Below are 12,796 nucleotides of genomic sequence, written 5' to 3'. Positions count from 1 at the left end.
ACACTGACAGCCACACTGACAGCTTAGGTGAGGAAAGACAGAGACTGAAAAATCAAATGGCAAACACCATTTGCTGTCTCCTTGTGATTTCCATGGAGAAAAGACACCATCAATCAGGCACTGTTTAAAGTCACAAGTGCAGGCAGCAAAAAACTATACATCGTACTTCTGACAACAGACTCTACTGAAGTACAAGATCAAGTTTTTGAGATACTGTACTTGTTTCCCTTCATCTAAGAGGATCCTCTAACACTCTGTAAACTCAGGCCAGCACTTCCAAAACTTACCCACAAATCAGAGGCGCTTGGCCTGTCAAGCGCGGCTGATTTTCTGAGGAAGCCTGGCATCCATTGCAATGCGTACCGCTCAGCATCTCTGAAAGCCGGACCTAAGGTCTCATAAGCTGGGCGCTCAGAATGCAAAGCACCCGAAGCCAGTGGTTGCTTTTGTAAAAGCTAGTTTTACATCAAAATGCACACCAGTCGCTCATGGTGTGACTGACATTACTGAGAGCAGGCTTCCTCTGTTCTTATCACAGCTCCTTCAAACAAGAGATTGAATGAGTCTTGACCACCAGCACAAATACGATCAGGGCACCAGAAGTAATACCCTTTCTCTTACAAAACAGAATCTCTAAAGGCTTGTGGGATGAAGCTTTGTGGCCTCTCAACAGAAAAGTGGTGAAACAGTTACATTAGTGCCAATTTTGGAATCCCAGACACAGTCAATTCAGACAATGATGACTTTTGAGGAGCGACTGTAACAGTGCATCATAAAGTACCAGTGAACTGTTTCAGAAGGAAACAGTTTCTGAGAAACATCAAGGAACTCTAGAAAGAAGATTCTCCAAATTATATACAATTTTCTCTTCATGCTAATGCTGACATATACCAGCTCCTACAAACGGTGGACTGTTTATTTTACCTTCACTATCTGAAGTGGAGAGCCTGCGTTTATGAACTCTTCTTAACTCCTTCCCATATCGGACACTCTTCTGTGAGCCATCACTTTCTGAGTCTTCCTTGTAATTAACTTGTCTCTTCTGATTCCGTCTTGATCTTCTCCTCCTAGTTTCCAGGTAATCGTCATCACTGTAATCTGTGTAATCACCACTCTCTGTACAGAAGAAAACCGTGATGTGTGTTATTCCATTAAAGCAAAACTGCACAATTTAGACAAGCTTTAGACCAGCACCAATGAAATCATAAGCTCTTCCAGCACAGGAGAGTCTCAAGTGTCATGCCTCGTTACCCTGACCTGTTCCAGGCTCATGCATCAGTTCCCCCATTCATCACCAGCGCAGAATTGCTTGATTTTAAAATCTTCTCACAAACCCTCTTCCTGTCTCCCCCAAACTCCTCCAGAAGGTTTCCTCCCAGTGTTTTTGTTCCCTCAGCTCTACTGGTGCCAAAGATGCCTCCTCTACAACTCCTGACAGCTGAAACAACCTTACTGAATTGGAGTGGATGATACACATTACCACTGACACTGAAAAGTCCTTTCTTTTTTAGAATCTAAATAAATTGTACCCTACTTCAAGACTTTTAAGAATGGGTAGATGAAAAAGCACTGACAAGATGAAACTCCTGGTAAGATCTGAGTTATAGAATTTAAATTAACAACAAAAATCAGTCTCACCTGCTCATAAGTTTGCTTAAAACAGAAACTGTGTAGAAGAAACTTACCATCATTCACAGTTCTTCCTGCACCAGTCTACTGCGGCTACTGTCTTTAAGAATTAAATTTATTTACATCAGCAGAAAATAGCCTTCAATCAACTTTAGCTGCTTTTTCACTGAGCTGTGCCAAAACAATTACCCCAAGATACATTTCTGTACATGTCACATACTGTTCCTAAGTTAGTGATTGACATGAATCACAGATCAAAGTGGCATCCTCTTTACTTCCTAAAATATTAGAGAAAGAATCAGAGCAAGTCAACAAGAACAACCACCTTCAGAAAGAAACTCCATCTCTGGAAACTGAAAACAAAGCCACTTGCGGGATACCTTATTTCCTTAGCTAAAAATAGGCTTAAAGCAGGATCCTGAGGGACACTAACAGGGATGAAAGAGAGAAACACATAGTTAAGACTATACTCCTAGACATATATGGAATGATACTGGAACCAGCCGATTTTATCACATATGTGTGTCCACCAGGAAACAAATAGTTGCTCCTGTGCATTACAGAATAGATGAGCAATCTCTTTAGACCTCTGCCAGCATCTTCATTGATAACAGCTTACGATTAGCGCAATGACGCGGTCAGGACAGGGAGACAGCAACTATTTTAAGTGCATATAGCTATCTTCACCTGTCCATGCATGAAACCCTCCTTTTGGAAACTAGTACTTCAAAGCAACTTACTCCAACATGTTCATCATCTATATTCTAGAAAGAAAGATAGAACACTGGAAAGCTAGCACACACTGCAATAAGTTAATGCTCCAGTGTACTTAGTACCTTAAATTCACAATAAAAATAAGTAAAAGTGCTTGCGTATCTGGCACTTTCTAGGACTGGGTCTCAAATGAAGCAGAAGCAGGAGGACAGTCTTCGGAGAAAGATGCGAAACATGAAAAGGTTTAAGTATTGCAGAGGTATTACTCTCACACCTCAAACTGTGCAAACAGAAAACAAACTGGTTGAAGGACAAGTAGAATAACGTGAATTACTAGGTTCTCCTGTGATGCAAAGACCCTTCAGTTACTAAAGATCAAAAAGGATAATTGTAGAAGAGAGAGATTCAAAGTGTTATCGTTTGCTTTCAAGCCTGCCAGAGAACACAGAATGCCATACAACTGAAGGAATTTTCTTCCTTACAAAGTGAGGGAAAATGTTTCTTTCAGAAGCTTTTTCAAAGGTATCTGGAATGTCTTCAAGAAGCTATAAAGAAGCATGTTTTTGCCTCCATCCTTTCTCTTCCCTGCAATCATGTGCCAAACAGAAGGGTACAGGGTAGCTGAAACTATCCACAAAGGTGGCCTTTTGAATCATAGCACAAGCATTCATTTAAATACATAATTACTTAAAATGCCAAGAACCTAGTACTCGATACCAGTTTCCTGCAGAATATTCACAGCAGAACAAGTAGCAAACTGCTTCATAGCAGAGATGACATCTGACTTGAGCAAAGCAAGCGTGTCAGTCATGACAGGAAACCGAGACTTCCACTCTTCCTCTCTCCAATACAAAGTTTTTAATAGATCTAAGACTTCTTATACTCACCAGATTCTCTGCTTGAATTGTCCTCAGAATCTTCATCTTCATCATCTTCAGAATATTTTTTCTTGACTGTTTTCCTTCGTAACCGCCTGCTTTGCCTCATGGGCCTGGAGAGGTGTCGCCTGGATATGCGGGCACAGAACTCTGAATCACTGTCTTCGTTTGAGGGTGGGTCATCTTCACTTTCATCCAGATTTTCCTCTGATATAACAAACTCATCCTGAGATCTGTTCAAAGAGACAACACAGACAACAGAGATAGATATCGGAAACAAAGGATCGAAACAGATATATGCAAAGTAAGTACTGTCTTACACAAAAAACGCACAGATCTTATAGTAATAACACGAAGCAAAGATTCAGAGAGAGCAAGCTGCCATCACTGACATTAGGTTTCAGTTGTATACTTGGGATATAGCTGTACACAGCAGATGAGAACAGCAGGTGACTATAAACACACTGTCAAACGGAGACTGCAGGTGACATTTACACAGGACGGATTCTAGAGTGTTCATATGGTACACTGCAATGTAATGTCTGCATAGCAATAACTATGGATGAGCATGCCCCATGGAGGGGAAAAAAACCACCCACCATGTTCTAGCAGAGATGGCCTCCCTTTCATGAACCAAGCATCGTCCTACGCAATTTCTGAGAATTAGACTATTGTGCCTTAACACAAAACTTGCTCTCATGCAAAACATGTATCTCACAAACCTATCAGCTAGTAACACTCATGTCATTTCAAAAGTGAACCAATGCTTTTTTAAAAACAGTTGATCACTGAAAGTACACAGTCACTTGCATTTGGCTGCCAGCCGAATGCAAATTCCAGTATAACATCCAGAAGGCATTCAGCAGAGGATGGAGTTGAAAATGCAGGAGCACACTTTAACAGATCAATGCACTATTAATTCTGTGAGATTTACGCAAGCCACACTCATTGATTGGAAATTTCCAGCACATTTAGCTCAACTATTCAGGGTGCCACTGTAATGTCCTCAGCATGGTCACAGGTGAAAAACAAAGCTTAGAATTTGCATCTATGTTGTATAGATTATCCATACACTTAGTGAATTGACTCAGTAACTGGTGTAAAGCTTTAAATGTTGATGGTAAAGACCTCATGCTCCATTACGTTTCTTCATTGAGGCATAAAGGACATCTAAAATTATTATTAAATTTTTTAACATTAGGAATTCCCCAGACTGAACAATGAGAAATTCCAAGGAAAGAGAGTTTCAGTTAGCCAGAGCAATACTCATTTAGTGTTTAAAGCTTCACATGATACGTATCTGTTTTTTACAGTATAATTCATTTCTTTGGCTGTTTCAAAACTCTATCTCCTAGAAAGCAGAAATCCAGAATTGACTTCAGAACCTGCATGTCAAGTTCTGTATGGTCTAAATAGGGACATTTTACTTTTCCAATTTCTAAATGACACTCAGGCCCAATAAAAATCCCACAAAACAGGACATATTTTCAAAAGGAAACAACCAGCCTCATTTTAGCTACATCTTTGTTAAGGATTTCTGCTAGACAGTCACATCAGCCAGAAAACTGAGCCTGTCTGGCTCCCTCACTAACAACCGTTTACAGAACCCCACAGTGTAGCCTCAAACACACCAGTAACATTTCCAGAACATGTTTTGATTAAAATACAGATTGGATGATTTCAGCGCATGGATCCGGAGTGCAGTTTTTCCAGTACAATGATGTTCCCCTAGGCCAGGGGGACTTTTGCTGGCACCATGCAGTGCTATTCCAGCACTGGGCGCATGCTCCTAATGATCGTTTCAGGGGCACTGCAGAGTCACAGAAGCCTGTAGCGGTCTGCGACTTGTGGTGGAAGTTAAATTGCAGACCTACCCATCACTGATCTTGAATTCATCCTCACTCTCTTCTTCATCCAGATTACTGTCACTATCCAAGTCATTTAGTCGCCGTCGTTTCTTGCGCCGTGCTGCAGCAGCCCTTTGTGGTCGCTTGTTTTCTTTCCTTTCTTCCTCTAGGATTGTGGAAATGTCTTTTCCACGGTGACCTGTGATATTAGACATGTCTTTGCCCCTGCCAATGCCTGAATTCAGTGATAGAAACGGTAAAAAAGAGCAAGTTTATTTTTTGTTTAACTTTATACATATCATTCTTCCATGCCTCTAGCTTCAGTTTATTTTCTGCAAAGCAGAATATTTTTTTTGTCATGCAAGACTCTGGCTGGAGTCTTGCTCCTGACACACACAGCCCCAGCTGTGGTCCCTTGGAAATACTGAGGTCCATGCAGAAGACAGTGGGTATGTGTTGGCATTCTGATACTCAGCCCAAACCTACGTTATTGCCAATGCTAGTGCCTTCTGAGTAGGGCAGATACCAGAAAATACATTTTCTTCATAATGCTGAATATCCTCCTTGGGAGATGAAGTGTTTTAAGTTTTTGTTTGGCCAGAGAGTGGAGTTTCTGAAAAGCTGGTTTTACTGTTGACACTTAGTTATGTTTATTATATGGGTCTTGTGTTACACACCCACAGACATCGGATAGATTTTCAGATTGTCTGTATACATCCACCAAGCTTCTGAAAACTGGTGTCTTTACAGAGATGCCACTAGCCAAACAACTGAGGGATAATATTTCACGGTGGTTTTCTCCAAACAAATTAAGGTGATGCAGAAGTACAAATCCATCTACATCTCTCAGATACTGCTGAAGATCTCTCTTTTGGTCCCCTATGTTGCCTTAACAAGCAACGAAGAACATAATTTCACTTTATTCACGTTCACCTGAGAAGTGCTTATAGATCTGTATTAATATTTTTAAGACAACTTTGTAGACCCAGTCCTTAGGGGGTCCAACTGTGGACCGCTTTATGAGCCCAATTTTTACAGGGGTCAAATGTCAACAGTGCTAGCTACCATTCCAATCTCAAATCCAAAACTCAGCAAATTAATTACCAAATACTTTTTGGCATCTTTTGGCAGCCTGGGATGGCCATTCCCAAGGGAAATTATTTCATTTGATTCCAAAAATACAGCAGTACAAACTGTAAACTACAAAGTTCAAGGGAGAGGATTATATTTGTTGCTTCTCATATCAAAATAAATTTGGTCTCAATCTTATCAACATTGCAATGAAAAACAAATAACACCAGAAACATACCTCCTCCATCAGCCTCCTTGATATCATCTTCAATTGCCTCATCAATTGCCTCATCAAATTCATCAAACCTAAAAGTAACAGCTTTCATTTACCACTTTGAAAGCGAACCCTAATTAAATTATATTATGAAAACATACCTCAAAATCTAAAACCGCTCTAAGAAATCACACAGCACAGACAACAGGCTGGATATATATAATAAATTAGCAAAGATAATGGGCCAGATCGATGATAAAATAGCCATTTTTTAAAAGGTGTGTTTCTCATTTCTACTTGCTAGCAGATTATTTATCATTGCCTGGCTGCCTTATTATTGATTTATGTGAACAGAAAACCACTTCCATTTTACATGACATACCACTGAATTTAACAATACGTAATTTGAAAGTTCTCCAAGACGATTATCAGTGGCATTTTTCACACAAAGTATTAGTCATTTTTTCCACACCTTTTATTAGATGACATACACACTACCAATCTGCAAACAGACTTTCTGAAAAGCACCTATTAAATTCAAAGTAAAATTATTCATCCTGTCTAAATTTTCCTTGAAAACTTATTTCAGATAGCTTCTTTCTCCTGTTAAAGCTCATGCTAATTATACTTTATGGATCTGCAACATCCTAAGCTGAACAGATAAAACATACTGTACACGGTTCTTTGTAATGATATACAAATAAGCTATAATGTAATGTTACATAACTAGATAGGACAAATAAATGCAAAATATTTGAGTACGTTTGTCCTGCAGCAGGTTTTATAAAACTGCATAAATCTCTGCATGCTGAGTAACTCATTTAAAGGGAACAGCAAATGGAGGTAAAGGATCCAGTCCTTTTACACAGATGACTTCAGTTTGTTTCTTCAGTCATGAATTCAAATCTCGTAAAAAAAGGATTGTTACCTGTATCACCAAATAGATGCCTTGAGATATAACATGCAAAAGTACAAATTTTATTACCTATACAGGAAAGACATTTTATTTAGATGCAAGTTTTTCTTCTTCTAATTTTTTTTAAAAAATTTTTTTTTGGTTTTTTTTTGATACAAACAACTAACAATTGGACAATACTTCCATTAAAGATTCAGTTTCTCAGTCACAAAAGAAAGATTACAGTTATATTTTGCTTGGTCCTCCATAGTAACCTCCAGCAGAACAAGAAAAGAATAGATCTAAAATTACTCCCTATTCCAACAGTAAGCATAAACCACTTTCTCCTTTAAAAATAAGGTGATGGATTTCTGGTCTCTTATATTCCCTAAGAACAACTGCATGTCACGTTCAAGGCAGCTTTACATAGCAAGGAAGTAACTCTGAAATTATTCCATCAATAAGATTAGTTCCACATTACTCAAACACCATTTTCCATCCACACCACTAAAAAAAAAAAAAGCTCTTTAAAATGTAAGAAATCACTTAACGCTTTCAAATTACTGCTACCAAATAACCTGAGCTCAAACATGAGCTGACAGCTGCTCGTCCATTAGGTGTAATGGAACATAATTTCTTCTGCTGCTGCTTTATTTATAATGCCAATTTTTGCTAACCTGCTCACGAGAGGACTCAACAGATGACTTGGGTGATATGAAGGGATTACATATCTTTAGAGAACCAGGATGCTAAACAATACAGATTTGTCTCTAAGCGGAATAAGAGGTTTAGCATTTATTTTCCACTGCTGAAGGAAAGCATACACAATTCTCAGTGACACTAGCAGGACTTTACTGGAGACATATACATTCGAAATGACACACTGACACGTGTAATATTTTCACCAGCTCAAAGTTATGTGTATGATGGAGTCTGTTAGAAAGACTCCATCATTTTGTACCAGAAGATTGATTTTTTCCAGAGCAACATTATATGAAACATTATTTCCAATAAAAATTATTGTCTTTGCACAACATGTGTCCTGCTGAAGTTGTGCCAGATACCCTACAGGCAAGGGTTTTTTTCTCCTGGTCAAATGCTGCCTGACCCGTCATGCACATAATAGCAAATCTATATAATCTTGCCTGTGGCATAATGTTCCTTACAGAAATACTTAATTTCCCAAAGCAGCAATGGCATTTTCATTAGTGTGGCTTCTGCTGTTAATTTACAAAGTTACTGAAAATCAACAGCGAAGCAAGGTCAGACTGAGTTTTCTGAACAGGCTGGAAAACTCAGCGTATACAAACGCCATGCCTCTCCTCAACAGCAAAACCGGAATGACTACAAGTTTAATCATAGTTATTGTTGGAAGGTTTTGAAAGTTGTAATGTTCTAATTTTTGATGATAAAGGTCTACACAGAGCAAGTACAGGAAAGGTAAAACTTTTTTTTTTTTTTTTAATATTCCTAATGCAGCTGCGACAAAAAACCACAAGCTCTCAGGCCACCACATTCTTCTCTAATCCCAAAAGGCAGCATACTTGCCTGGTGTGCTGAAGAGGATATGGAGCATCTCAAGGTATTATTTAGAAAATAGTTTATAACCTTGGTAATACACTGAGAACAAAAGATAATATTAAGATCATGCTGAATTTGGGAAACGTTAGTGACCTGTTCTACTTTCAGAATGCACAGAGTCTAAATATCTTGGAACTTTTATTTACTAATTGCATTTTTATCACAATTTCTCTAAAGAGTTACAGACCATTTTTAGATGTACTCTCTCATAATTGCATTTTAAGTTTCATGCCCCTTTCATGTAAAGAAGCCGTAAGGGGGGAGGGAGGAAGAGAGAGAGGAATTTAAGGCCTTTAGACACAAGCCTAAGTCTCCCTTTCAACAGAAAGGAGAGGTATGATTCGCCTGCTTTGACCTACTCCAGAAACTGCAGTAACACCAAAACCTTCTCCAGTATTTCTGAATAAAGTACCATATATATTTTATTTTTTTTATGCATCATCCCTTCACTATACCACCTTCCATGCTTTTACAACTATCAAGCATAACCAGTATTCAGAGAAAAGAAAAAAGACATTTTAGTTGGGCCTCTCTTTTAAATGTAGAAGTGTGCATGAGAAGTGGTGGGTTGCTTGAGAAAGAAAACAACAGTATGACTTTTCTTTGTTTTACAAGCTATTTAAACAAGCTGCTGACCTGTAGCTTATGCACTTTCGGGTTCTGGTAGACCTCCTTTCAAGCAGCTTTGATTTTGGCTTTTTGGAATCTTTCTTCTTTTCTTCCTGACCTTCAGGTATTTCTGGCTCCTGTTCACACAAGGCAGAAATGTCAAAAAGCTTTATCTCCCCCCCCCCCACACCTTTCCACACTCATTATGACTGAACTCGTATGATACAGATATTCATACGACCTAGAAAGCTCATATTCCCAACACAACACATTTTGGCTTCTAATATAAGGACTTGTTACAGCAGAGTTCATGTGAACAGTTGCACATATTGCCCTTACTGGCTACATAATTTCACAAATACAGAGTTTAAGGGTTCAGGCTATTGTATCATTGTGTTTATACTACAACACTGATACAGGTGATACTCCCAGGACTAGTAAATGCAGCAGCTGAACAAATTGTTGCTAGCATCTCTACATATGGAGCATAGCGACACCTCTACATGGTGCAGTTTCAATAGAGTTCTACGCAGGTTAATTTAATGATATTATTTCCAAGTTACTAATTAAAAAAAAAAAAAAATCTGCCCCCAGGCTGAATTTTTCAAATATTTGCTCCCAGCCAGAGACTCTTTTGCAAGTTTGTAAAATCTGTTATCATTTTTCTGTTATCCAGAGACAGGAGGAGAAAGTTGGCTTTATCACAGTCAGAGTGGAAAGTCTATGCTTAAAACAAACAAAAGTTTCATTTTAAACTCTCATGCAAGGAACAGATTATATAATTTCAGACAAAGGCATTTGGCTAAGACTTCAAAAGAATCACTTTAAAATATATTTAAGAAGTGAGAAGAGGCTGTTCTCCACATGAATAAAAACATTTTTCCTCTTCTGTAAAGGGAAATCATATAAAAGCATCTGTTAATAAAACACTACATGTTTATAGTTTTTAACCACATGTGACTTCAATATACATTTGTCAGAGGCAAATATCATCCTTCTAATAGATACTACATATTCCCTCTGAATCATAAGCCAGAAACATTTGTTTCCATCAGTTCCAGAGGAAAGCTATGACAATTAGCTCAGACCTAGACAACTATACAGCAGACACCAGAGTTAAATAAACTGAATCCCACCTTTATAAACTACAGAATGGTAGAGCACTCTACTCAAAACCCAACTGTAATGGGTAGGGAAGTGATTCTGCAATCCTTCACTGAGAGAGGACTCTGTGTGGCACCAGCTGGCTCTGATAAACACAATAAAGCTCCCTTGGTTTCCTGCTAAATTCAATCTCAGTCTAAAACAAAGGGTCTAGAATTACTTCTGACCTCCATATAGATTGATTTTTCTTTCCAAGATGCTACTAGCACTTCTAACACACCACTGAGAAACTTCTTCCCTGAGAAGTTTGGAAAATAAAACAATACAGCAACATAGACACAGTAACTTACCTGAGGTGGAATGATGTTCTCAATACTGATACCCACATACACCAATCGCTCTTTTCTTTAGGAGAGAAAAAATGAAAATAAGCTTACAGAAAGACTGCAGATATCAAAAATAATGCTGTAATTAGCACCATTTGAAGCTCTTACTATCGCTAGGCAGAAGCATCCCAAGAGAATGTTCTAACTGAGAACAGTTATTTTAGTTGGAATTATGTGTTAAATCTCATATGATTACATTTTCCTGCATGCATAATTTAAGAGCTTTCCAAAGAGTTCTGACAAAGAGCAGCACTTGATGATTGCGAACACCACAGAAATGATTGAATTGGGGTGTAAAAAGCAATTAAAAAACAACTGAAAAATAATAATGTTGTGATCAAGATTATGCTGTCACATCCATAACTACCACCAACTTTGGAGGCGCTGAAAGATAAAATGAGAATTCAAAATCACACTGAACTGGAAAAATTATGTAAAGACGGCATGCATTCCAAAATGGACAACTGCCAGATTTTAGACCCCGGCAGGAACAAACAACTCTAGAAACACCAGGGAACAAATAACTGCCTACGTAGCAATTCTTTGCCAGAGGAGAACAGCCTGAAAAAAAAGATCATCAAAGCTGCTGTGGAAACAACTCTGATGACAGATGGATGTGTGAACAGGAGAACAGGACAACTGAAGGAAGCCTGCCACAGTAGCCAGCCCTGTTCACACCGAGCTGGAGTACTTGGTGCCATCTGGGCACCACACATACTTCAAAGATGTGATCCAGCTGAAGAGTTCAGGGCCAGTCCTGGGCACAACTCTGGCTCCTGGCCGTTACTTGTGGCTCCTGAAGGACACAAGTGTCCCATAGGTCTTGTCGTATCTGTCAGTCCCAACTAGAGATGTCTTGGATATCCTAGCACCTCACGAACAGCACTGGGTGCTGACCTTCAGGGTACTGAATTGAGCTTTCAAAAAAGCAGTCTGTCAGGAAGAATAGCCAGGTACTAAAACAGACCAGGCCGGGTAACCAAACTACCATCACCATAGGTCCCTACTAGCCTTTTTCTAGGAAAACAAGGGATAATTTAAACAAATGAAGATATCGAAGAAAGTTGGTGGCATTTCTTGGGCTCTGCAAGGGCTTCAAAAGCAAGCCACATCTCTACAGATTTTAAAACTATTTTGAACAACAGAATTTTAGACCACACACTCTGAAGAACGATCCTGCAGCGGGGCAAGGTATGAACTAGACATTTGCCAGCAAACCTCCAACTTCCAGGATCCAGTGAAACATCATTATAGGTGAAATGAAATCATGCAAAAACCAATGCTAACCTCTTCTGGGGTTCTGAGCTAAAGAGTCTCAATCAACCAGAATCAGACTTCTGAAGTTACAGTGAGTGGTTGTATGAGCACATATCCCATTACACTTGAGTTGCAACAGGATGCATCATGTACACAAGTCATCTAGACCTGTACACAAACGCCCAAGATGCATATCAATTTTAGACACATTTACTTCGTGTGCATTATTTTTTGCAGATAGAGGCATCTATGTGTAAAAATTTTGTTTCCAATACTTTCATTATTTTCTAAAGAATCTAAGTAAATTTTAAAACTCTTCTGACTAGCCTTCTGCACTATACAGTTTTACCCAAATAACCTCCTGGAGAACTCTTTACTGAAAGAATCTAGCATAATGTTATTTTCTTAAATAACATGAACAAGCAAAATTCCTAAAGTAATACTGACAAAGAGTAAAAATGAAAATTTTAGGTTGTTTTACAGCCAAAGAGACCATGAACTTTGACAACTCAGTATCATTGTATCTAAATTGAAATTTCTGCCTGTGTATAAAAGTAATTGGGTTTGTCTCCTAATGTCAATTCTCCAAACTAATAGATGAAAAGAAATCT

At 38.6% G+C, this 12,796-nt stretch overlaps 1 protein-coding gene across 2 annotated transcripts in view; it reads right to left on the bottom strand.

Moving 5' to 3' along the window:
* Positions 1–12,796, bottom strand: part of RSF1 (remodeling and spacing factor 1) — a 65,189-nt gene that overhangs the window by 8,494 nt on the left and 43,899 nt on the right. For both annotated transcript variants that reach the window (XM_069808558.1, XM_069808557.1), the window contains 6 exons: positions 10,893–10,947; positions 9,466–9,575; positions 6,378–6,445; positions 5,096–5,303; positions 3,231–3,454; positions 925–1,116 (listed from right to left, as the gene is read on the bottom strand). In XM_069808558.1, the coding sequence (XP_069664659.1) occupies positions 925–1,116; positions 3,231–3,454; positions 5,096–5,303; positions 6,378–6,445; positions 9,466–9,575; positions 10,893–10,947 (857 nt within the window). The remainder of the gene's footprint in view (positions 1–924; positions 1,117–3,230; positions 3,455–5,095; positions 5,304–6,377; positions 6,446–9,465; positions 9,576–10,892; positions 10,948–12,796) is intronic.

This window comes from Haliaeetus albicilla, chromosome 20, assembly GCF_947461875.1.
Source record: "Haliaeetus albicilla chromosome 20, bHalAlb1.1, whole genome shotgun sequence".
Taxonomy (NCBI): domain Eukaryota; kingdom Metazoa; phylum Chordata; class Aves; order Accipitriformes; family Accipitridae; genus Haliaeetus; species Haliaeetus albicilla.
The sequence above is the reverse complement of the archived record's forward strand: the minus strand, read 5'-3'. Positions and strand labels throughout refer to the sequence as shown.